Source organism: Chrysemys picta, chromosome 2, assembly GCF_011386835.1.
Source record: "Chrysemys picta bellii isolate R12L10 chromosome 2, ASM1138683v2, whole genome shotgun sequence".
NCBI lineage: Eukaryota > Metazoa > Chordata > Testudines > Emydidae > Chrysemys > Chrysemys picta.
In genome coordinates this window covers 222,053,701-222,081,102 of record NC_088792.1, presented here as the reverse complement: position 1 = coordinate 222,081,102, position 27,402 = coordinate 222,053,701, and the positions used below count along the sequence as shown (strand labels likewise).

At 38.5% G+C, this 27,402-nt stretch overlaps 1 protein-coding gene across 13 annotated transcripts in view; it reads left to right on the top strand.

Annotated features, from left to right (window-relative positions):
- Window positions 1-27,402, top strand: part of RB1CC1 (RB1 inducible coiled-coil 1) — a 195,718-nt gene that overhangs the window by 64,155 nt on the left and 104,161 nt on the right. For 10 of the 13 annotated variants that reach the window (XR_010598864.1, XR_010598863.1, XM_065585532.1 and 7 more), the window contains 3 exons: window positions 8,479-8,681; window positions 9,018-9,453; window positions 16,316-16,486. Coding sequence is in view for 11 of the 13 variants with exons in the window: in XM_065585532.1 (XP_065441604.1) it covers window positions 8,479-8,681; window positions 9,018-9,453; window positions 16,316-16,486 (810 nt within the window). In the remaining 2 variants the exon portion in view is untranslated. Of the gene's footprint in view, window positions 1-7,332; window positions 7,411-8,478; window positions 8,682-9,017; window positions 9,454-16,315; window positions 16,487-27,402 lie in introns of all 13 variants that reach the window. The other 3 variants (XM_065585538.1, XM_065585541.1, XM_065585539.1) reach the window with 1 other exon arrangement.

Below are 27,402 nucleotides of genomic sequence, written 5' to 3'. Positions count from 1 at the left end.
CAAAAGAATCCTCTCCAACCTCTGAAGGGAGTTGATGGCTAGGAAAGAATGCAAAAGAAGTTGCTCTGTCATGGATTGAACTCTGATGTGCTCTTCTAGCTTCAAGCCAGTCAGATCATAGAAATGTAAAATATGATCAGCAGAATAGACACAATCTTTCTGTTGACATCATTACTTAAGGAATTGGTGTCAAATTAAATACAAAGTTGAAGGGATCTTCTTATGTTTTAATGTTGTTTAAGTTAAACCCCAAAGACCTTGGAACATTGAGTATAAAGAGAAGAGCTTGGAAGTGGAACGCAGGAGTAGGGGGAAAATATTCGGAGGACAATAGTTTCATTTGAGGCGGCATTACATCATACCATCTTGGATAGGAATTCGAAGAGTTGTGGCATTACCTTATCCTTGTATAACTTGGTATAAAATGGATTGGTTACTAGAGCTTGAAGTTAACTAACTCTGAGCTGTAATCACTGCATCTAGGAAAACAACCTTCCATGTAAGCAATTTGATCTCAGAGTTACCAAGTTGCTCATAAGGAAATTTCATTGTCTATGATAGGATCACGCTTATAAGCCATGACATGCAGGGATTTTATTGGAGATTTTTTTAATTGTCAAGTCCCAAATGAACCTGACAAAAAGGCGCTGCAATGATCCTGGTCTGCCTTTAGATAGCGTTATCTGGGCTAAAGTGAACCCACTTAGAGTTGTTCTTCAAGTTACAGCCAAAGGTGAAGAAAGTAGTAAATGTTTTTTGTACTGGAGTCCAGGTGGACTTGATTGCATTACAGTCATACCTTTCCCACTTAATCATAAGTTCTTCTGGTAAATAGTTGGCAAACGGTGAAGAAGTCTTGAGTCACCTTGCTTGGAAACAACATTTCTACAGAGCTTTACTCAGCAAGTAGCCAGACTGTTAAGAAAGTTCCTAGGTTGTGATGTTGCAAGTGATCATTTTGGGCTAGACTCCCAGACAGATGGCATCAGCATTAGCCAACTGCAGTAGAAGAACTAAGAACAAACGTTAGCCAGGACATTCAAATTGCCTAGACATCAGAATATCAGACTATCTCCTTGGTTTCACAATGATCTTTTGCTACCAAAGGGATTCCAGGATTCTTTCTCCATAGGAGAAGGAAGAAGTGGCTTTTGCTAGCATGGTCTCTCCTCAGTGCCTTATTCAACAGTGGTCACAAGAAGACAGCCTGACGTTCTCCACTGGAAGAAAATCTGAACTACCATTATCTGACCTCTTGACCACTTGTTGTAATAAACTACAGGTAAATTTAGTCTATGTGCAGACATCTTGTCTTCCTGCTAAGTGTTGACCAAAAATGTCTAGTCTTCTCTTATCTGTTTGCATTTTTCTGTATACAATACAAAGGTTGTATTTGGAGAAACTGATCTGACAAATGTCACATCTTTTCAAATCAGCTGAGAATTTATGTTGTAACACTAACATCTTCATGTAAGAAAGGGATTAAATAATGCTGGTTTTGTAACTTGCATTTTTTCTTGCACACGTAGTAAATAAAATTAAGGGTTCAGCCTGACTGTTGAAAAGAACCCTAAAGTATAGGGTTGGTTCTGAGGTGCAAAAGTAACATCTAAATTCTGTAATCCGTGACAGCCTCCTGTAATTTACCATTGATATGAAAGCTGGATTTCCAAATAGAGCTTTTCCTTCTGCATTACCTCTGTATGTGGCATTAGTGAGACCACTCCTAGGATACAGTGTCCAGTTTTGGTGTTCACACTTCAAAAAGGATGTTGACAATGTGGAAAGGTTTTAGAAAAGAACTACAAGAATGATTTGATATCTAGAAAATATGCCTTACAGAGAGTGACTAAAGAAGCCCCATCTATTTAGTTTATCTAAGAGAAGGTTAAGAGCTAATTTGATCATGGTTTACAAGTATATATGTGGGGAAGAGATCTGATAGTAGATGGTTTTTTTTTAACATTGCTGAAAAAGGAATAATAAGATCCAACGTTTGGAAGTTAAAGCAAGACAAATTTAGATTAGAAAGAAGGAACACTTTTAACAGTCTGCTTAACCACTGGAACAATTTACCTGGGAATGAGTTGGATTCTCAATCACTTTCAGTCATGAAGTCAAGACTGGATATCTTTGTAAAATATATTCTGTAGTTCAAACAGAAGTTAGGGGCTTCATGAAGAAATTATTGGATGCTGCTCTTTTGTCTGCATTTTGCAGAAGGTCAGATTAGATGACCACATTCCCTTCTGGCTTTAAAATCTGTTCATTTTCCTCTGTAGTAAGGAAGGGGCCCAAGGCAATGCAGCATGCCTGTCAATTGCTTTGCCTTTCTAAGGAGGTACTCCCTGGCACAGGGTAAATAATAATAAGATTCTTCGGTGCCTCCTGTTTTCACTGGGAGCCCTACACCCTGCACGTGTCTATCTTCAAGGCAAAAGTTCTTACTATTTTGTTGGTGTCAAAGATCACCCATAATGCTGACCAGGGCTGTGCATTTGTGCACTAGGACTTTGCTGTTACCTGTAGAGAGAGGACTTGATTAAGGGAGAAAGGTTGTTTAACAGCTCTTTTGGCCATGAAGGCCTGTGCTCAGCCTTGGTCCTAAATGGTTTGAAATGGCATAAGGTGTTTCTTGATCAGCTGGACTTTCTTAAGTTTTGATTCTTCGGTCACCAGAGGGAGAGTGCTTTTCTGGTAACCATCTTGGCTTTAGGAAAAGCAACAGAACCTCCTGTGTGATGGCTGAATGTGACTGTGCCAGACATGATTTTTCTGAGATCTGGAGGGAGAGTTCTGGGGGGATATTGGAGCAAATATGTATGGTCTCCATCTTTAGTTTTGACTTAGACATTAAAAGGCTCAAAAATTATTCAAAAATTACTGTGATGCCACTAGAATATTTCAGTATCAAGTAGAGGGTAGACTAAGCTCCCTTTCACTTCTCTTCCTTTGTTTTGCCTCAATTTGTAGAGGATTCTTAGTGTACTAAAATGAGCACTATAAAAAAAACTTAAAATAAATGTTGAATATCTTCTTTCTTTGGGGAACACGTGTGTGTATGTGTGTGTGTTGGATAAGATGGCAGAATTGATTGCAAGGTGGCATATAAAAGCAAAAGGAGTTTAACAAGGAAAAAAAAAGAAAAGGGGAAAAAAAAAGACAATTTTAAGGCCCAGAAAGGACTCAAGGCAGATATAGAAAAGGTAATTTTTATGGCAAATTAGGAGATCCGAGGGGAAACTAGATCTGCAGACAGAATAGGACTGAGGATCACCTGAATTCTTGGAGGAAGAAAAAAAAATCACTGGATTCTAAGATGGGTGAAACCATATAGTATCTTAGTTACTGAGTGGAGGGTCTTGCCTCTAGGTCTGCACAATAGAGGGCAATCCATAAAAAGAATAGTGGACTTGGTAATGAGAGAAGTAGTAGTAAGTATATAAAGATTGTCATGTTTCCTAGTCAGGCATAAGCTATCCCGTTCTTTCCTTACCAGCACACTAAGTATTTGCTATTCCTTATTTTACTAAGACCTGGCAAGAATCATTTTTATATGAATCCACTATTTTAAGTTTTCCCCTCATTTGAGATACTCTGGGACAACTTTATCCAGTCAGCAGATGGAGTTAGTACTGCTGTCTTGTATATCATCCCATATGTTTCAGAGGTTTGCTTACTCTCACTTGAGCAGTTTCACAAATGAGAGATGTAGGAGGCTTTCTAACGGAATGTGAGGCAACATAAGCATCTATGTCAGGTGATTATGCTGGCAGACTAGCAGACAACCAATTTTAGCAGAACTTTTCTCCCTGACTTGTAAGAGATGCTCAGACAGATCTCTGAAGGAAACACTTTCTAGGGGAAGCGTACCACAAGCTCAGGACCTTCACTACAAAAAATGGGATGGCTGCTTCTGAGAGAAGTGATTTTGGCTAGCCCTCCCTTTTTTCAGGGCTCTGCCTCATGCTTTTCTCCAGCCAATCAGTTGGCTAAGGCTAGAGCCCTTTGCAGAAACCCTACAAAAATGTATTGCTCATGAAATGTGTAAAGGATATTCATTCTCAGGCTTTCCTGGAGCTCTCACCAGTGACTAATGGACAGAGCAGGAGACTGGGAGTCAGAGATTCTGTTCCTGTGCTCTACCACCGAATGTGTAGATTTTGGTTAGATGCGTCTCAGAACCTGTTTTGTATCTAAAATTGGGATATACATATTCACTTCTGTGTGTCTTTTATTAGATCATTTCAAAGTACTTTAGTGCAATGTATTGTCCTCTCAGGGAGACATAGTAATACGATGCATGCTCCTTCCCGTCTCAAAATCTGTTGATGGGTATTTCCATTGTGTTGTGGGACTGTTTCTGGATCTTTTTCCTTTGTTTTCCCACACCTTTCCCACTTTTATCAAGAATCTCAACTTTTGTAAATCACGTATGGAGTGTGAGGTCCCTCTAAAGAGTTTTTTGAATTTACTTAAATCATCTTGAGCCTGGAATAGTTGCCAACAGAGATGTAGATGCGAGATGGTGGGGCAAGATTATTCATTGACCACCTGCATTCATCTCGCCATACAGACATGTAAACCATGGTCCCTGCTCTGAATGTCTTACAATTTCTAAGAAACAGTATATAGATAAAAAAGGGGAGGGGATCGGTATAAGACTCTGAAGACATCATGTAAATTGAGTTGTATCAGGTAGTTTTCTTGTCAGTTCTGGATGTTGTGATTAAAATTTTTGATTTTTCTTTATCTGTTCTATTTTTTGCATACTAAATTGCTTTATCTCTAATGTTGAATATGGGAGGGCTTGTACGAAAGAATTGAGGAAAAGATGAGGACAAGAATGTTCAATAGTAGAGGAAAGATGGGGAAAAGAAGCAGAGTTGGATGGTGAGTCAGGTGCAAGGAGGCACAGTCAATAGGAAAGTTCAGTTCTTGGAGCAAAATATACCGAATAGTGAGGTGGAGTTTTGCATGAATTAATTTTCTATTTACAGAGTCTTTTGGGTGGTAATCCACTACCAGGAAAGGAAGGCTCTCATGGAGAGGGAAGACTGTAGTGCTTCCAGTGCATGGGCTCTGGAGAAGGTTAGAGCTAGCTGGGGAACAAAATGTCAGAAACTAACTCAGGGCACAGCCCCAACACATAACCCCTTTTTGACATTCCAACAGAGCTAGAATAGTCTTTGATCTCTAGTGGTCTCTCATGGGATAAAAGAACTATCCACTATTGTTATAAACAGAGGAATATCTAGAATACTGGAATGTGGGAGGCATCCAATCTTTTTTCCTGAATAGAGAGAAGTCTTCTTGCTCAGATGGTCATCAAGCTGATGGGGGAAACTGATTTTAGACTTCTCAGCATGTACCTTCAATGTACCATGCCATGGTATTCAGTTGAAGGAATTGCTCTGTAAATCTGTTTGTGGATGTCAAATTCTCGTTTTGCAGGTGTTTGGTTTAGGCACCCTTGAAATCTTATGGATCTTTGTACATGCTCTCACTTTTCTTTATTAAACATCTTGATGGTATTTTTTTGTGGTGAAAAGAGGAATATAACTGGGTGGTGTCAAAAGGTAAATGCTTTCTTTATACATGCTTACCCTACAGTGAACACAGTGGGGCACTTTGCTATCTTGGTAGCTTGTTTTTAGTCCTGTTACATTCTTTCATATATAAATACTCCTTGGGGCATTCAGCACCAAAAAAATCAACATTATGCAAATGTAATTTGTCAAAATAACACTACTTAATCACTCTAGTTTCAATTATTTTGATAATTTATTTAAAAATGTCTGTCAGCAAGTATGTCTGTAACAATACAGACACATACAAAAATTCCCCCAGGAGTAGAGATTTAAAGAAACCCCTATGACAATCCAGTTCCTGTTTATCTGCCCCCTTCCACCGCCTCCCCCTAAGAGGCCAGCCCGGGGGGGGTAGGGGGGGGCAGATACCCGCAATCCCTTCCCCCCAGAGCTCACCTGCGGAGCTCCTCCCAGCCAATATACCTGCACCCCATCCCCTCCCAGAGCCTAGCCACGGCTCCCCCCTTTCCCAGACAACCATTCTCCCTGCTCCCTTCCCTCCCCCCAGAGCCTAGGGATCCAGAGGGAGAAACAGCCTGATGCTTGGTCACAGGCTTTTATGGTCTTTCCTGTGCCCTCTCCTTCCCTCAGGGCATGTTGGAAACTGCAGCTGCCAGGAACCCTCAAGCTCCTTCTCCCTCCCCGCAGCAGTGTCTTGTATGTGCAAGCTGGGCTCTGTTGAATCCAGTGGCACCTAGTGGTGCCTAGCAGCACTGCAGCTCATTTCTGTGGGGGGAAAGGAAATTCTGCATGCACAATGTTAATTTCTGCAAAATTCTGCATTGTGCAGTGGTGCAGAATTCCCTTAGGAGTAATGTACAGTATGGGGTAAACTATCCCCTCTTCCAGTGGCTTAGTATGACAACAGAGTAGCAGCAATTCCAGCCTATTGGACACCTCCTCGAGTTTCTGGTGTACAGAAACAAATTTAAGAATGTATCCCAAAATATGTTTATATATATGGTGAAGTGTTTTTCTTTTAAGTGTTTGCGAGACTTTACTGTGAAATCTTCAGGTTTTCCTGAAGACTGTATAAATACACAGCTTTATAAACACAGGTGCTACCCAAGAATTCATTTTACCAATAGTTTGGAAGATAGCAATGTTCCAAAGGTTGTTAAGTTGGATGTAGTGGAATATTGTCATGTTGCTAGAGACTTGAAGTGGGATCTGAATAGTTGCACCATGTTTTAAAATCAATTATAACATTTTCTGAGAGGCCTACATGTTTAAAAATGTTTAGGTTTTGCAGCTCTGAGTGTTACAACACCTGACTGATTTAGGGGCCTGTCTCATTTTCAAAAGGAATTTAGGCAATTAGGAGCCAAAATCTGATTGACCATCACTGAGAGTCAGGCTTTTGAAAATGAGATTAGGCTTCTAAAGCAGGTGTTACAGCGCTGAGCGCAACAATGCCTAAGTAACTTAAAATTTGGGAGCTAAACAATGGTAGATTATCTTTCTAGAATAAAATGCCTAACATTTTGGCCAAGAATTTAATGTACTACATCATCACACACTCAGTAGCAAATGTATTCTGAAGAATGCTTATGTGTTTGGGTTTTAATATTGATCTCACCATATTTGAATAACTTAAAAAAAGAAAATCAATCTTATTCTAGCTTCCACACACAAAGCTGTACATGTGTACAGTTGACCGTGGATGATGTGCAGTCACCGCTTAGTTAAGTGTGGAATCTACAATAAGTATTACTGTTTTCTTTCCTTTCTTTTTTCATAGGTAGAGAGGTTGATATTAAAACCAAACACATAAGTATAATCAGGAGGACATTTCTTAACAGAATATGCAACTTCAAAGGTATGTAAAGATTGGGGTGAAAGCCAAAAGACTTCCTTTTAGTTATCTTCCCTTCTATAATGTAATTATCTTCCTAAATTTAAATACCTTTTGCTTTCTAAACTGTTAGCTGTAAATTAGTACATTTCCTGTTTACACCATTACAATAGGAAAATGTGCAGTTTTTAAACTTGAAAAGCAAAACAAAACAAGTTGTAAAGGGGCAGTATTTCAGTACATTGTTAATAGGATGCAGAGTTTTTAATGTCCGATTCAGCTGTACCTTGGGTTGATGATAACAAAACTCTTGATGGCTGTTAAATGACATGTGAAATAAATTTGTGATGTTCACCAGTTGCATTGTGGGCACTTTTCATTGCTACTCACATTGCACCTGGTTTGTTAAGAATTACCATAATTTAAATCTTCCTTTGATTAATTTCCTCACCTCCTACACATCTTCCAACCTGCCCTCCTCCTTGCTGTACTATTTTCCAAGCTGCCTCTTTACATTTAAATTTCCTACCCTTTGTTATGAGCCAGATAACCACTTCTTCATCAAAATGTTTTTCCTCCTGAGTTTGCCTCTTCTGCAAACCCCATACTCCAAAAAATATATAGCATAATACATATGTGCATAAAAAGTGATAATGTACACTGCTTTGATATTTGATCTGATTTCTTGTTGGAACAGTATTGACTAATTTATGTTGTAGGTTTCTGGGGCCAGGACTGTCTTGCTTTCTTTTGGATTAATATGACATCCAGTAAAAAGTCTTGAGTAAACTGAGTTTCTGTCATCTAATACAATTTTTGTTAAAAAAATAAAATAAATGTAAAGGAAGTTTGTATTACTTTCAGTAAATGTTTTTAGGGATGAGGGCCAAACAACTGTTCATATTTAAACACTTCCTTTTATGCTTTCAGTGTTTAATTTTCTGTTAGGTGTCACAGTCCATTGTTTTTGTGAAGTATGATAAACATTTGTGTACTGCATTGAATGCATTACTGCATTGAGTACAGGTTTAGATTGATAACTTAATTCTGTTTAATTTACTTTTTTTTCTTTTTCTTTTTTTTTTGGCATAGGAAATGTATGAGGTTGCAAAGAAGCTTTGTTCCTTTTGTGAAGGTCTGGTCCATGATGAACATCTTCAGCACCAAGGCTGGGCTGCCATAATGGCCAATTTGGAAGATTGCACATATTCTTATCAAAAGCTGCTTTTCAAGTTTGAAAATGCATATTCAAACTATCTGCAGTCCATAGATGATATTAAGCTGAAACTCACACAGTAGGTTTGCTGTTAGACTCTTCAATAAGAAAGTGCTCCACACAATCACTGCATTTAAAAATAAGTTTTTATGATTTTATATTTCCACAATTAATTCTTAGTAAACCAGTAGAAGTTCTGAATTCTGTACATTTGTACTACTTTTGTTGTATTTGGTATCATACAGTAGGTAACTTAATACATTAGAACATTCATTCCCTATAGCTTTCTTAAAAGCTTACTCTTGGGGGAATTCTGCACCAAAAAATTAAAAATCTGCAACAAAAAATTGTCTACCTTAAACTTTTTGTAAGATTAGTTTCTTGATAGATGTTTTGTTTGTCCTTTATTTTAAAGCTTGGGGACAGCTGTTTCTATAATGTCCAAGATCCCACTGCTGGAGTGCCTAACCAGACATAGTTACAGAGAGTGTTTAGGAAGATTGGATTCTTCTGTTGGGCATGGAGGGGCAGAAAGTGAAGAAACTGAAGATGAGAAGTCTGCTGAACTGGTGCTTTCTTCTGATATACCTAGAGTGCACAATAAATCACTTTTAGCCTCATTTTGCAAGTCTGTGGAACATTCAGCCCTGGACAGCACAGATCCTGGAAATGTCAAAGAAAATAGGGAATCCAGTCAAAACATTACTGTTGAGAACAGTAAAACTTCAGAAGAGCTTAACGAGAGTGATCTGCCTTCCTTCAATGTCTCTCTGTTGGACTGGATAAATGTTCAAGATAGACCTAATGATGTGGAATCATTAGTCAGAAAATGTTTTGATTCTATGAGCAGAGTAAGTTCACACTTAAAAAAGATGTCTTAATGAAATAATAGGAATGTCCCATTTAATCTTTCTGTTTGGTTTCCAGATGCTGCTGCTGTTGAAGTAAATGTTGAACTGACTTTAATTGTTTTAACTTTGTTTCTCCTGCAATTTTCTGCATTTGAAACAAAGGAGAAAATGCAGAAGAAAAAATTAGAGGGCTGCTTAGTTTGAAAATTTGGCCATCCTTAGATTTGTTAAAATTTCATGAGAATAGTTGTCTAAAACATTTTATTTATTTATTTATTTATTTTAAATAAAAAGGAGCATTTATGTTTGTGTCTAGCATGGTAACACATTTTTGTTTTCTTCGCTAACTTTGTGATGTTACTTACCCAACAAAATATACCCAAACCTGTGTGAAATTGAGGATGTTCCTGGTCTCTCAGGTGTAGAACATAATTTCTGTTAAACAAAAAAGATTAAATCCTCTATCATGTTAAAAACACAAGAAAAAAAATTGAGCTCATTAAATGGGTTTGACATTTGTACCAGCAGATGGATATAGATATGTTCTCAGAGTAGCTTATATCTAGCTGGGTGTTCCATTTCTGTCTTCAGTAGAGAAGCACCATGCTCTGAGTAGTTTTTAGATGGTTGTTTGTTAATAACTTTCTTATCTTTTTCTTGATTTTAACTAGTGACCTTTGTAGCCTATTAAAAACCTCTTCCTCATGAATCCTTTCTCATTTCTTACTTACTAGTTGTAATATGTAATTCTTAGTTTAAATCAGATTTTTAAAATTTTATATTTTGTATTGGGATCTTAGTTTTGCATTCATTATGGTTGTGCAACTCCAGTAAAATGCTCCCTGTGAACCAACACAACAAAAGTCTCTGGTGTCATGAGGAGGAGCGAGGGGCACACTGTGAGTAGGTGTTCCCTGTGTGAGTTTGTGCACTTGATATTTGAGCCAGTTTCAAGGAGTACAGGCTAAAGACTCTCTAAATAGAAGCTTATGCCCAGCTGGCTACAACTAGTTTCATATCATCTGGTCTGGTCACTGCAAAGGAACCAGCTTTCTCCCAACCTGTAATTGCAGAGACCAACCCAGCTGCTAAATTACCCAGTTTCCCCTTGATAACAACAATGCAGTTATGGAAGTGATGGTATATAAGTGAAGATTTGACATATTTTAGATTTAATTAGAATTCCTAAATTTTATTTGCAAAGAACTTAAGTTGTTGCACCCCTTCCTGTTTGTTTGGCTTTTTTAGAAAATCTGATACCTTTTCAGAATGATTCTAAGGCTTCCGTGATCAGTATTAGCTTTGTGATTTGATCATACTTAAAGAGAGGATATGTGCCAGGCATATTATATGATATTTTAAAAAAATATAGCTTGTCATATGAAAAAATCTGAGCAAAAAGAGGGAGTCTGCAATCAGTTCAGACATTTTCCACCTGTCCACCTTGCCTGGCCAATACCATTGGAAACAGGTTCCATTTTTGGTTCTGCATATGAAAGAAAAATTCTTAATGCTGAAATCTGATTGTCTTCTGCCCAACTCCCATTGTCAATCACGTTTACTTCCCAGGTTTTGTATGGGGATACTTCTGGGCACATTCCACCAAATTTAAATAGAGGTAATTGCAAACAAATTAAATTTTCAAGTGCAAAATTTATTACCTTTAATGCCATCAGTATTATCAGAAGTGTGACTGCAGCACTTGAAATACTGATTGACACAGAGGCAATAGGAGGAGTTTAAAAACCGCTATTTAGTTATAAATGTATCAGTATTAAAGTGGTAAATCTGGAAAAAAACAACTTCTAGGTTATATAATTCTAACCATTTCATATAGGTAACATTTTTGTAACACAGTGTACTTTGACCCAACTTCCCTTTACATAAATATATTCGCTGTGTTCGTGCCCTTTTGCCTTCATCTAGCCAACAGACCAGCCAGAAACATTTGTCATTCAACTACCTGCAATTATGTCTGACCTGTAATTACTTAAGAATAATTGCCTTCTGTAAATATTCACAAAGGCTGAAAACTGAGATGATTCCTGTTTAAAATAAAGTTGGTCTACTTCCAGTTATGAAAATAATTTTATATGTTAATTTATTTTGAAAGCTTTCAACCAGATTTTTGCATCTCTTTGGAGAGTAATGCTGTCCATAAGCAGAAAAAATGTAGGTGCTTGATCGGTTTTGACCTATTTTTTCCCAGAATAAAAACATCAAAGCGGCATGAGAGTATTTAGTTGCAGATAGAACATTTTAATTTATCTTGTTTCAACGAGAACACAGACAACAAACAGCTGAGTATTTGAACACCCTCGATTTAAAATTAAACTTTGAAATCAGAACTAATCTGGAACTGGAAAAAAAGATATTTAATAGGGCTGTCGATTAATCGCAGTTAACTCAAGCGATTTAACTAGAAAAAATAATCGCGATTAAAAACATTAATCGCAATTTTAACTGCACTGTTAAACAATAGAATACCAATTAAAATTTATTAAATATTTTTGATGTTTTTCTACATTTTCATATATATTGTATTCTGTCTTGTAATTGAAATAAGTGTAAAATTTTTATTACAAATATTTGCACCTTAAAAATGATAAAATACATACCTCTACCTCGATATAACGCTGTCCTTGGGAGCCAAAATATCTTATCGCGTTATAGGTGAAACCGCGTTGTATCAAACTTGCTTTGATCCACCGGAGTGCGCAGCCCCGCCCTCCCCCCCTCCCGGAGCACTCCTTTACCACGTTGTATCTGAATTCGTGTTATATTGGGTCGCATTATATTGGGGTAGAGGTGTAGTATTTTGCAATTCACTCATACAAGTACTATAGTGCAATCTCTTTGTCATGAAAGTGCAATTACAAATTTAGATTTTTTTTGTTATATAACTGCACTCAAAAACAAAACAATGTAAAACTTCAGAGCCTACAAGTTTACTCAGTCCTACTTGTTCATCCAATCGTTAAGACAAACAAGTTTATTTACATTTACAGGAGATAATGCTGCCCGCTTCTTATTTACAGTGTCACCAGAAAGTGAAAACAGACATTTGCATGGCACTTTTGTAGCTGGCACTGCAAGGTATTTACGTGCCAGATATGCTAAACATTCATATGCCCCTTCATGCTTCAGCCACCATTCCAAAGGATATGCTTCATGCTGATGACGCTCAATTAAAAAAAAAATGCATTAATTAAATTTGTGACTGAACTCCTTTGGGGGAGAATTGTATGTCCCCTGCTCTGTTTTACCTGTTTTCTGCCATATATTTCATGTTATAGCAGTCTCTGATGATGATCCAGCACAAGTTGTTCATTTTAGGAACACTTTCGCTGCAGATTTCACAAAACGCAAAAAAGGTACCCGTGTGAGATAGTTACAGCACACGACCCTAAGTTTGAGAATCTGAAGTGCCTTCCAAAATCTGAGAGAATGAGGTGTGGAGCATGCTTTCAGAAGCCTTAAAAGAGCAACACTCCGATGTGGAAACTACAGAACCCGAACCACCAAAAAAGAAAATCAACCATCTGCTGTTGGCATCAGACTCGAATAATAAAAATGAACATGCATCAGTCTGCACTGCTTTGGATTGTTATCGAGCAGAACCCGTCATCAGCATGGACGTATTTTCCTCTGGAATGGTGGTTGAATCATGAAGGGACATATGAATCTTTAGCATAACTGGCACGTAAATATTTTGCGACACCGGCTACAACAGTGCCATGAGAACGCCTGTTCTAACTTTTAGATGACGTTGTAAACAAGAAGCAGGCAGCATTATCTCCTGCAAATGTAAACAAACTTGTTTGTCTGAGCAATTGGCCAAATAAGAAGTAGGACTAAGTAGACATGCAGGGTCTAAAATTTTACGTTGTTTTATTTTTGAATGCAGTTTTTTTTACATAATTCTACATTTGAAAGTTCAAGTTTCGTGGTAAAGAGATTCACCTAAAACAAGTACTTTAGTGCGATTGAAAAATACTATTTCTTTTGGTTTTTTTGCAGTGCAAATACTTGTAATCAAAAATAAATGTAAAGGAGCACTGTACACTTTGTATTGTAATTGAAATCAGTATATTTAAAAATGTAGAAAACATCCAAAAATATTTAAATAAATGGTATTCTATTATTGTTTAACAGTGTGATTAATCATGATTAATTTTTTAACCGCTTGACAGGCCTAATATCTAAATACATATCCTGTGGCAGAATGCTTATTTGGTATTATGTTTATCCTGAGATGACATTTTGACATGTAAAACTGGAATAGGCTAGCATTAACTTATTGATTTTTTTTTTTTCACTTGCTATTTAGAAATGTGAACCATGCAACTGATTTATGATGGCATTTCTTGCTAATCTCCTTTATGGAATTCTTCCTGTTGTTCGAATTCTTTGTAGAGCAGTGGTTTCCAAGCTCTGGTCTGTGACCATTGGTGATCCAGGGAGAACTAGTATATGCTGCATGGTGTTGGCTCCTTGCTTCTAACTGCTTCTATAGACATCCAGACTCTTAATGCAAAAAGTGTAGCTTCTTGTAAAAGCAGTTGGCAACAAGGAGCTAATGTAGTTGCTTCTATTAGGGCTGCTGCTATGTAATCAGGAGGGGGTGGGAAAGAAATTACCATAGACAGAAATTGCTATCTACCAATGAAGGAGGAGCCAGATCCTGCAAATGGGACTAGAGTCAAAGGCAGCAGGAGAAGGTGGGCAGAGAGGAGATCAGACAGCAGGGTAGTATGTGCAGAAGAGTGAAATGAGAGAAACAGATCCTTTTTGTTCCAAAAGGTCAAAAACAAACTGCATTAGTTAAAAATAATGTACTTCCCTAATATTACTTTTCCATGTAAACAACTGTTCTAGTTGCGACAAGGACGATATATAGTCATGAATGGGATTGTAATTGGGAGGAGGATCCAGTTGACGACTCTGTTAAGAGTTTGTCCAGTATTTGAAAATCTCTGAGAACCCTTAGTACAAATAGTTCATTTAGAAAGACATAGCAAGGTAGGTCAGTTTTAAAACTGCCTTTCATGACGTCTCAAAAAGCTTTTAAAAAAATCCTGAAATATTCATAGATTCTAGGACTGGAAGGGACCTCGAGAGGTCATCGAGTCCAGTCCCCTGCCCGCATGGCAGGACCAAATACTGTCTAGACCATCCCTGATAGACATTTATCTAACCTACTCTTAAGTATCTCCAGAGATGGAGATTCCACAACCTCCCTAGGCAATTTATTCCAGTGTTTAACCACCCTGACAGTTAGAAACTTTTTCCTAATGTCCAACCTAGACCTCCCTTGCTGCAGTTTAAACCCATTGCTTCTTGTTCTATCCTTAGAGGCTAAGGTGAAAAAGTTTTCTCCCTCCTCCTTATGACACCCTTTTAAATACCTGAAAAATTGTATCATTTGAAATGTGTTGTGGCTATTTAATTTCAGCTGTTTTGCACTAATATTTTCTTCTGGAAATTCAGGCTGATTCTATTTTTTTTTCCAAGTTCAATCACTTTCCAACTTGCTTTGTTTTTTCCACTTTCCTTTTTATTATTATTATTATTTATTTTGGAGTAAATGGGGATGTCTTGAACTCTAGTACTTCTTTGTTGTAGTATCCCTCCTTCAAAGTTTCACATTTTTACATCCCACAACATTTGCAGCAATACTGACATTTGCTACAATATCTTACGTCCCAGATTATGTACTCCTGGCTTTTATGTAGGCATTTTCTTCATGTAAGCATTCACTCATGTATCTGGTATCATAGACTTCACGGTGAGCGTTCCCATGTGACTAAATGTTAGAGTAGTTCCCTAAAGATAAGTTTTACTGAACTCTCTTGCAACACCAGGTTTGCAGTAGCTGTTTTAGATGAATTGTTATGTCACACTACCCAAGGGTGACATGCTCTATGCTCTTAATTAGTTTATTCAGATCTGTGTTCCATTGAAACAGTAATTTCTGAAGAATTTGTATTGAAAGGCTCTCCTTTTTTTCACTAATTTTGAAGTTGAATTGGAGGAATAACTCCAAAGCCCTGTAGATGTTACTCTACTCTTTTAACATCTGTTGGTGATAGTGGGCTTGTAAGGGTGGATGAGTCAAACTTTTCCTCCAGCAAAAAAATTGTGACTAGTTTAAATTTAGTAAAAGTTTTAAATGTAATCAGAGGTGGTACAGATCTGTAACATCCTCAATTATTTGTTCGTGAAGAGATCTGCCTATTTTATGAAGAGCTGTCACTTTAGTTTTCTATTTTTTAAAAATTAATCACTATTCCATTTTCAAGGACCTGGATTGCATAGTCCTAATAGTTCCCAAATTATTTCTAATTTTATGCCACAAGTAAGAACAAAGACTAAATTGTAAAATAACAATAACAACAACAAAATAGAATATGTGGGCTACAGAAGAAACTCCCAGTGAAAAACTAAATCAAAAGTTAAGGAACTGTGGGTACATCTGCACAGTAAGCAGCAGCCTGCTGTAGTGAGTCTGAGTCTGAATCTACAGACTCAGGCTCCTACTATGGCACTAAAACTAGCTGTTGGGGCTCCTGTTGGAGCTTGGGCTCTGAAGCCCACCTCCTCTCTAGGCTTCAGTGTAGACATACCCTAAGAGAGCAAAATAATTTGGATGAATTTTTGATATTTTGTTTTCTCTGTAACATTAATTTCATTTTTTTATTTTAATTTATTTTTTTTTGCTCTGCACCAATCATTCAACGTCAGTGTTGTCCTCGTCTCTTTATTAATGAGTTGAAATCTGTTGTATACAGTGTGAAGTATGTTTTTTAAAAGCCACTAAATATATGTATAATTACAGTCTCTCTTTTCTTCCATCTTTTAGCTTGATCCAAAGATCATTCAGCCCTTTTTGGTAGAATGTCGACAAACTATTGCCAAACTAGATAATCAGAACATGAAGGCGATTAAAGGGCTTGAGGACAGGCTTTATGCATTGGACCAGATGATAGCTAGCTGCAGCAGACTAGTAAATGAACAAAAAGACCTTGCTCAGGTAATTTTTTTTTTTCTTGGGGTGGGGGAAATAGATGAATGTAGCACAATACTCTAATAAAACAATTAAACATAGCTCTTTATGTGAAACAATTTCCAACACATTTAACTTTATGTACAAGAATATTACAAAAACATGGCAGCTGTGGTTTTATTAGGGTAGAAGGTGCATTCTTATTTTTTGGTTACTTCTCACGTTCTAGAAATTAACCTTTGGGCTGAAATGTCTTCTACTTATTTTCAGTCCATAAGGGCAAATTTGGTAATTTCATTTGGTAATTTTAAGTTATCACAGAAGTAGACACAGTACTGGGTCATTCATTCAAATAATTTAAGGATTTTTGTTGTTTTAAAACATCGGCTGTGGTGGTTTACTCTATAGAGTAAAACAAATGAAACTGTAAACCCTAGATATAAAACAGTGGTCAAATGCACAGAGAACATCCAAAATTACAGTTCTCACTGTAACTGTAGCTCTGACAAACTGCATAGTAATATAAAATACCACATGTGGTCACGTTAAAATTGCTATGGATCCATAATTCTGAATGTCCTCACATTTTTGTATTTAAATTTTCAACTATTTTGATTATCATTTTTTGCATCATACAGTCCTAAATCCTGGGTAAATTACAAATATATTGAATGAAGTAGAGAATATTGTCCCCTCTGTTTCCATCAAGGTTATTTTCCTGTTTGTCTGAGCATTTTGGTATGACTTGGACATGTAAGACGCAAAATCAACCCTAAGCATGAAAAAGTTAGTGTAAATTATCAAAGGGAAGCAAAGAGGCACAAGCAGAAGGCGGCTATGGCCAGCAGAGATAAGGAAAATAAGCAGGAGGGTGTTTTTTTAAAAAAAATATATTAGGAACAAAATGAATCCTGAAAATGGTATTGGTTCATTTCTAGATGGAAATGGCAGAATTATCAGTAGTAATGCAGGAAAGGCAGAAATGTTCAATGAATATTCTTTATTGGAGGGGGAAAAATAAATTATGTAGTCTCATTATATGGTGACAATAACACTCTTTCCATTCCGCTAGTATCTCTGTAAGATGTCAGACAGAAGCTACTAAAGTTAGATGTTTTTAAAGCAGCAGATCCAGATGACTTGCATGCAAGAGTTTTAAAGAACTGGCTGAGGAGCTCACTGGATCATTAATGTTGATTTTTAATAAGTCTTGAAGAACTGGGCAAGTTCCGGAAGACTGGAAGAAAGTTAATGTGCCAATTCTTAAAAAGGTAGATGGGATGGCCCAGATAATTATAGGCCTGTCAGCCTGACATGGATCCTAGGCTAGATAATGGCTGATACAGAACTTATTTAAGAATGAAAGGAGTGTAATGTAATTTAATATAAATGAAAATGGGTTATAGAAAATAGGTCCTGTGAAACTAACTTCATTTCTCTTTTTTTTTATGAGACTACATGTTTGGTTGATAAAAGGCAATAATGTTGATGTAATAGACTTCTGTAAAATGTTTGACTTAGTACGGCAGAGCATGTTGATTAAAAAACTAGAACAATATGAAATTAACATGGCACACGTTAAATTGATTAAAAACTGGATAGGTCTCAAAATGTAACTGTAAATGGGGAATTGTCATACAATTAGTGTGTTTCCAGTGTGGTCCTGCAGGGATCAGTTCTTGGCCCTATGCTATGTAATAGTTTTATCAGTGAAGAAAACATAAAATCATCATTGTTTGCAGATGACACAAATTGGGGAGTGATAAATGATGAAAACGACAGTACACTGATTCAGAGCGATTTGGATCGGTTGGTAAAAATGGGTGCAAACAAACAATATGCATTTTAATATGGCTACATGTAAATATTATATCAAAGAGTAAACAATGTGGGCCATACTTAGGGGATGAGGGACTCTATCCTGAGAACCAATGACTCTGAGAAAGATTTGGTGGTCATGGTAAATAATCTGCTGAACATGAGCCCCACAGTGTGGTGCTGTGGCCAAAAAGGCTAATGTGATCCTGGGATGCATAAACAGGAGAATTTTGAGTAGGAGTAGAGAGGTTATGTTACCTCTGTATTTGGCACTGGTGGGACCGCTGCTGGAATACTGTGTCCATTTCTGGTCCCTCACAATTCAAGAAGGAGGTTGGTAAATTGGAGAGGGTTCAGAGAGGAGCGACAATAAGGATTAAATGATTGAAAATATGCTTTATAGTGAGATACTCAAAGAGCTCAGTCTGTTTAGTTTAACAAAGAGAAAGTTAAGGGTGACTTGATTAATCTGTAAGTATCTGCATAGGGAACAAATATTTGATAATGGGCTCTTCAGTCTGGGAGAGAAAGGTATAACATGATCCAGTGGCAAGTTGAAACTAGATAAATTCAGACTGGAAATAACTAAGATGTAAATTTTCAATGGTGAGAGTAACTATTGGAATAATTTACCAAGGGTGTGGTGGATTCTCCTATCCAGATTGGATTCTTTTCTAAAAGATACGCGGTGGGAATTATTTTGGAGAAGTTCTGTGGCCTGTGTTATACAGGAGATCAGACGAGAGGATGAAAATGGTCTTGGAATCTATGAATCTATAAACAATATTTGGGGTCCCAGTCCTTGCTTCTGAAAGACATTAGCTTTCTGATTTCATTTCTGGAATAGTACACATCTTATTCTTCCTTTTCAGAATGTGTGCAAAAATCAAACTGCTTACTATTTGAGATAACTAAGGAGAAATGGTTAGAATTTGAAGGAATATAATGATGTTTGAAATTTGCCACTGTAGCAACATATTTCCATTCTTAAACCTGCAGTTTCATGTTCTGCAGAAACTGGTTTGATATAAATGTTTTGATATTTTTTGATCTTTGGTGTGAGTGACCATTTGTCTCTAAGTCCAGCTTGCCTGGATGGCAAGATAGACTGGAATCTCTGTGATTCTGAAGTAAGATTGTTATAGTGCCTTAGGAGTACACATTTGTTACTGGGTTAGTGAAGTCTAATTATAGAGCATACCACCAGTTTGGGGTGTCTACCTGGCTTTTTGACATTCTGCTCTGAAGTTGGCATTTACAGTCATTAGCCACTCCAGACGGCGTGACAATGTTCCACCTTGTATTTAGCTGTGACACTGAATAAATTTCCCAGAAGAAGAGCTCTGTGTAAGTTTGAAAGCTTGTCTGTCTTACCAACAGAAGTTGGTCTAATAAAAGATATTATTCTTCGAGTGCTTGCTCATGTCGATTCCAATTAGGTGTGTGCGCGCTGCATGTACAGTCGTCGGAAGGTTTTTCCCCTAGCAGCACCCATTGGGTCAGCTATGGAACACCCTGGAGTGGCGCCTTCATGGTGCCTGGAGGGGCACCTTCATGGCAGTGAATATAGGTCCCTGTTGACCTGCTGCCTCTTCAGTTCTTACCGCCAGTGATAGTCATTGGAACTGGAGTCACTTGCTCTTGCAAGTGTTTCCCCTAGTTTTGTAGTCTAATAGCTTAGTTTTGTAAATAGTTGAAGTTTAGTGTTCAGTTGTTAGTTTTAGTAGGAGTGGGGGCTTTTCCCCACCCCAGATTCCCTTTCCTCCTTTTCCTCCTGTGGAACCTGCCATAAGCTCATACCAACAGGCAACCCCCACAACTCTTGTCTCAAGTGTCTGGGGGAGGTGCACCAAACAGAATGGTGCAAGATTTGCAAAGGGTTCTGCTCGAGGACGAAGAAAGAGCAGGACTTCAGGCTGAAACAGATCCTGATGGAATCCAGCACCGAGCAGGATCCGGCACCAAGCACCTACGTGCAGAGTAGCCCAGCCTCTGGGCGAGGAAGGACTCTGGTCAAAGAGACCCTCGGCACCGACGCTTCCCAGCATCGAAGCCAGTGGAGGCAGCGCAGCACTGCTCACACTCCCCAGTGCTGCATAAGAGGCACAGGAAAACAGAATGGGATACTCTCCCATACCAAAAGCTGCCGGATCAGCCAGTGGTGCCTGAGTGCGTCCAGCACCCAGCGCCGACAACACAGGAGTCAGCCCCGTTGACCTCAGCCCCGAGGAGGACCGTTGAGTGGATTCTGCTCAGCACAGGTGCCCGGTGCAGGAGCTGGAACTCCCGTCCACCCTGGACACTTTCGAGGCTGCAGTCCACTACCAGCTGGGATAGACTTCTGGTGTTGCAATGCAGGGCGATGTCTAGAGGCAAGCCTGCACTGATGTGGAGGTCACTGCTCCCCATGGCACTGGCCATGTGGCACTGATCCCCGGCACTGCCCCGCTTGGAACCGCTTCACGCTCCAGATCCACATCATCTGACTCAGAGGCAGAGTCCTGTTATTCAACTCATAGTTGGTGCCAGTGGGACCGCAACAGAAGGCAGGACATGGGAGTAGTGTCAGGGCAAGTGCAGTGGCAGGTACCCACATGGTGGCACTTTTAGACACCGAGGGCTTACCACCAGACCAAAGGCACTCGCTCCAAAGGTTCCCACTCCGTGGTGTCAGAACCACAAGTGCCCCTGCCAGCCACAAGTTGTCCCACCTCTTGGGGCTCCGCAATGACATCAATACAGGCTATGCAGCCATGTCCAGATCCCAAGCCTGCCACCGGTGCTGAACTTGAGATTGGCACTGAGGAGCATGGTACAGAGCAGGATATACCCAGGGAGGGCCAGGAATGCCCGGTGCCTCCTCTGGCCTCATCATCGTCCTCCCCGGATAAAACAGTGGTGGGGACTTCCTCCTCTGGGCCACTCCCTATTGACAGTGGAGTGCACCAGGACCTGCTGCACAGAGCCTGCATATTGGCTCACAATATGGGGCTGTAGTCGAATCGGAAGACCCGATGGTTGACATTATGGCCCCAGAGGGGCCATCAAGGGTGGCATTGCCCCACGTCAAAACTAAAACTCTGTGGCAAACCCCTGCCTGCATTCCCCCAACAGCGAAGGGGGGAGAGAGAAAATACTTTGTCCCCTCTAAGGGGTACGATTACTTGTTTACTCACCTGGAGCCCTGCTCGTTGGTGGTGGCCGCGGAGAATGAGAGAGAAACAGGGGCACTAGGGACTGACCCCAAAAGACTCCAAAAAGCTGGACTTCTTCAGCTGGAAGCTCTGCTCAACCGGGGGGCTCCAGCTCAGGATTGCCAACCAACAGGAAATCCTGAGAAGGTACAATTTCAACTCATGGAACGCAGTGTTGAAATTCAAAGAACTGGTACCTACTGAATCCAGGCAACCACAAAATTTCTTTCATTATAACCAAAGACCCTTTTGATTGAGATGCAGAAGTAAAACAATTTCTTAAACTGAAATTGAAAGGTGAGACCATAAACTTGTATGTTACCTTGCTTCAACACTCATCTGTTAAATTTTAAAAAGGGTGAGATTTACCATAGAATGACAGAGCCACCAAAGTACCCTCTATACCACTTAAAACCTACACTGGTTCTGTGCATGCACATAGGGAGTGCACGCATTGTTTGCATAGGGAGATGGGACATTTCTTGTATAGCCTTTAACCAGTTTTGCCATTGCTTGACTAACCAAGACGACATGCAGAGTGTTGTATTGATGAGACGGTGTCTAGCCCCACAAAGGTTAATGTGTTTTTTTGTTTTTGTTTTTTTTAAACGTATTTATTGTTAAAACATTAAACAAGTGTGGTCTCGAGTTTTGTGTCAAGTTATAACTGGCCTCCTCCCATTTGAACGACCACCTTTACAAATATTCTTAATGATTTATTACATGCACAGAAAGAAGAAAAACAGTGAGAGCATTTGAAATGGAAAAAAGTTAATAAGGCTACATGTTAACAGTTTTGCTTATTCGCTTTCTCTTCAGGTATATATGGTCTTCTTACTGTTATTACTAAATTACTAAAGATTGTATTTGTTGTCTTTTGGAGGAAAACAGAAAGTTTGTTTAGATTGTCTTGAGCTGCTATTGTTCAGTTCTTTTTCCTTTGGGATACCAAAATAGACAAACAAAAAACAACTTGCACAATGTGGGGAAAAGTGCAGCTTCTGTGTCTGATACTTTCTCATTTGCAACCTAGTTGCTGTGAAATTGTAGGAAAAGCACATGGTCTTTGAGACTTGGCATCCTTTCATCAGCAGTGGGCTGTCAAAGGCATTGCTTTCAGCTTGATGTTTTCGTTATAGTCTTCAGTATTGCCAGGGAAGGATTTGTCTTTGCCAGTTAAGTTAATAACATTCTTATTACACAGAAGGCAAAAAGAGGAAAGTGAGAATGGAGAAATATCAGAGGGGTAGCCGTGTTACTTTGTATCCACAAAAACAACAAGGTGGCACCTTGAAGACTAACAGATTTATTTGGGCATAAGCTTTCATGGTAAAAAACCCACTTCTTCAGATGCATGGAGTGAAAATTAAACTGCTGAGCTACAATTCATTTGCAAATTTAACGCCATCAATTTGGGCTTGAATAAAGACTGGAAGTGGCTGGCTCACTACAAAAGCAATTTTCCCTCTAGGTATTGACACCTCTTCATCAATTAATGGGAGTGGACCACATCCACCCTGTCTGAATTGGCCTTCAACATTGGTTCTCCATTTGTAAGGTAACTCCCTTCTCTTCATGTGCCAATATATATTTATGCCTGTATCTGTAATTTTCACTCCATGCATCTGCAGACTTGGGGTTTTTACCCACGAAAGCTTATGCCCAAATAAATCTGTTAATGGAGAAATAGGGAAAGGAAGGAAAAATGACTCGTATGAGAGAGGCAGAGATGGCAAGTACCTCATGTTCACATGACTGGTGGTATTAAAGATTCAGCTGAAGCTGGCAGGGCCTTTGATATCAACTGGTTCCCTCTGGCTTGATTTGCGCAGGGCATCTTGCAGGATCAGAATAACAGACGCAGTGGTACTGTGGTAGATAACAGTTCCCTCAAGCCATTGCGCGTACCAGTGGTTGTGATGATTAAGCTTGCTTTTTCCGGTCCACTTACTTTTTAGTGACCAGCAAATAAATAATATCCAAAAAGGGGAGGCAACCGAATCCAATTAAAAAGCTAACATTCAAAACATTGTTCTGCTGCTCTTTGACTTTAAACATTTCTTTCATTTCTGCCAACATGTAACTGTACTAAGAGTCTTGAAATCCTCTTATCACAGGATTTTTTTTTTAACTTAGAAATGCTGGTGCAAACTGGATTGTATACCTCTAAATTTGGCTTACTTTTATAAACAATTATAATGTAACTGGTTCAGTTGTTAAAATAAGATACAGATGACTTCTGCACAGTGATCTGGAGCCAGAGAAACTTCTTGAGGAATAAGCAGCTCATATGAATACGCCTCTACTGGTGACTGTAAATGAGCCTCTGCTCACAAAACATTAGTCTAAAATACCAGGCGGATCAGACCAACAAGTAGGCTGAGGTCAGGGTATTGGGGAAAATGGAGTAACAGGAATAAGAGGACATGGGCAATTATTAGCAAGTCAGAACCAGTAATCACAGCTCTCTACTTATCTAGCCATTAACAGCACTTTTCTGTGTGCATTACAGAATAGGTGAGTTTTGAAAAAAAGTCTTGAAGGAGGATTTTGATTGGGAGCTTTTCCCACAGGTAAGGACTGGCATGGGAGAAGGTGTGAACGTGTTTGGCAGTTTCATACTCTTTTGAGTTATACTCACAGGAATGGGTTATGTTAGTGCCTGGACAGTGTGCACTTGCCAGTCAACAAAATGACCAGTGCATTTTTCCTCCATTGTGGGAGGCAGGGCATACAGTTGCCAAGGCCTCTGTTGTAAAGTGGTAATAGTTGCCTTTGCGTAGGACCGAACACAGTGAAAGATGTGCCACCCAATTGTAGCCTTTACTGATTATGGTATTGAATAACACTGATGACCTCTTTAAACTCTAGTATTAGACAAAAGTCCAGTGGCGCTGGAACAGTTTTTGGAATGGGGTGCTGAGCTGCACCCTCCCCTTAACCCTGTGTACACCCCTCACCACCTCCTAGAGCTGGGGCCGGCGACCAGGACCCCGAGGCTGGCAGCGGAGCCCCCGAGGCCCGCAGCCGAGCGGGTCCTTGGGACGGCAGCGGAGACCCTGGGTGCGGGGCTGGCGGCTGAGCGTGGTGGCAGGGGCATGGGGCCAGCGGCCGGGATGTTGGGCGCAAAACCCGGGGGTGCTGCAGCACCCTCTGCACCCCTACTTCCTGCACCTATGCAAAAGTCTGGTCTCTGTGGCTGGCTACTGTTGAGGGACAGGAAGAGATGACCTACAGCCATCAGCCTGACACCATTTACAATAAGTTACTCATACACCTACCAAAGCTTATTAATATACATGAGAGTTGAACTCCTGTCTGTCTTTGCAGTGTTACCCTGATATTATCCGGCGGCTTTTCATCTGATAGGCCAGTTGGCTAGTTCTCCTTTTAACTCATTAGCATTTACATCACCTTATCACCATAGTAACATGCAGTTAACTTAAGGAGGTCTTTAACATTTCTCCCCACCGGTCATCTTTTGGTGTCTACTGATCTGATGGGAAAATGTAGAATGTATATATTAGAGCTAATTAATATCAAGAAGTGAAAGAACACAGTTCATTTGTTAAGGATAATATGTTAAGCTTCAAAATATGAAACAATGCCTTTATTAATATATGATGACACCTAATTGCTCTATGAAGTACTGTTTTTAGAAATGACTCTGGTTAGCTTTTATACCTAAAGAAAAAAAACCCCACCCTTTGCTTAAAACTTCTTCCATTGCTAAAATTAACTTTTCCCCGTTTATACCAGTTGTTTAGTTTTTCTCTTCACTATGTTCAGATTTTGAACCTAGACTAGTGAGTTTCGTGCACTTGCTAATATATTAGTGTTTGGGTTGAAAATGCCATAAGGAAAATGATAAAATCTAAAAGATATTTTATTGAAATTTCTGAAATCTATTAATATTAGGTCTTGGGAAAGCATTTTTTCTCAGCCAATAATGGAAGAGGAAGAGAGCGTAGTGATGTTGCAGTTGCTGTTTACTACTGCACTCTTCCAAGAGCAGCGAATAGCCATGGTAAAATAGCAGGGCAATTGAACGAGTCTTTAACATTTTGTAAACTATTTATTTTTAGCACATTGTGTTTTGTAGAAGTTACAAAATTGATGAAAGAGTACTAACTTGGAACAATTGTTAACACTTATAGGAAACTTCAGTAATAAGTTCACTGTCACCTTTCGAGACAGTAACTTTTTAACCATTTTGGTGGAGATTTTCAAAGAGGCAAATGTCAGGTAACTCCTACTGAATGTCAGTATATCTCTGTCATTTGTACCTTTGATCTGTTCCTCCTGTAGTCCTTCCCGCTCCAACACACCGTTTTGGAAATGGTAGGGACAATGACACAAAAGGTGTTTTTGTGTATTATGCCTTTTGAATTGTTGAATGTTTGAGTTTAAATGATTGACTGATTTGCAGATGCCCGCCTGTTTCATGGTATGAACCTCAGGAAGCATATTACACCAATTCTGCAGAGGATTAATTTACTCTCTTTTTGGTTTGGGTGCAGTTCAGTGTGTTAACTTGGATTACTACAACTGTGCCTGGCTTGTGTCCTGACTACCTGAGAAAATACCTCACTCCCTATGTGGCACCATGGCGATTAATCTTATCTGGCTTATTCAAACTAGTAGTACATAGATATAAATATAATAAGAAGTTGGTGGGAAAGTTGTAATACTGTTCAGTTCCCAAGACAGTGATGGGCACTCCTGTGTATTAAAAAATATATATAGATATAGATATAGATAGTAGTGAAACAATATAAATAATATAAATAGTTTTAATGTTTCATGAAAAAAAGTAAGTAATTTCTAGCTTTATTTGTGTGTGTGTGTGTGTGTGTGTGTGTGTGTGTGTGTATATATATATATTTACTTCACAAATTATTTTTTATATATATATATATATATATATATATATATATATATATATATAAAAAATAATTTGTGAAGTAAATGACATGCCAGATGCCTTATCAACAAATACAAGTAATACATGAAATGAAGCCAAAATGTTAGTTGGAGGTCAAAATAATATTAGACAGGAACTTGTCTTGGCTGCAATTTGATTCCCAGGTGGAAAATATTTTAATTATTTTTCATGTAGGAATCAGGTAATACAAGTATTCAAGCACAAGTCAAAAGTAAACATTACTCTCTGGGTTAATATAATTTTAAAGAACATTTTTGAGCTATGAAAGCTTGGAATTATTATCTTTGCATGTATAGTTATGGTCAATAGGGGGCATTACATAATAAGAATATAAGAGTACTTTTACAGAAACATCAAAGCCAACTCTGTTGTGCAGAATCATTGAAATAAATCCATCTATGCTTAGCTGTTGTTTTATTTTTCATTTACTGTTTTTGTCAAACTGAGCATTATTTTTTTTTACTATTTGAATTTTTAAAATGTGAATTATTGGCAGTATATTTTAAAAATATTGCCACTACATCAAATAGGTATGGAGGTGGTCCATTTTATTGAGAGTTGGAGAAGTGGTCCACAAGATGCTCTGTTATGATGCAGGCGATAAGAAGATAAAGTTGCCTGATTAAGGCAACTAGATAACTGGAATGATTTTAGCCTATAAAAATAGTTTTGTTGCAAGACTTGACAAAACAGTTTAAGATTTAAAAAGGACTAAAGGAACAGTTTTCCTCTTGATGTGTGAGAATATTCCATCTGCACTTCATTATATATATAGATTACTATAGTTCTAAGGACAAAATAAACTGCCCTGTATGCTGCTTTGCTTGCTGTGGGATGTAAAATTAGCCCATTTACAAAATAGCACCGGTCTTTGTTAATAATATTTAAATATACAGTGGTTCTTTTTTCTTTATTTGTTGATAGTAATTAATAGAATTTTATTTAAGGAATAAAACCCTGGAACAATACCACCTTGTTCAGTGATC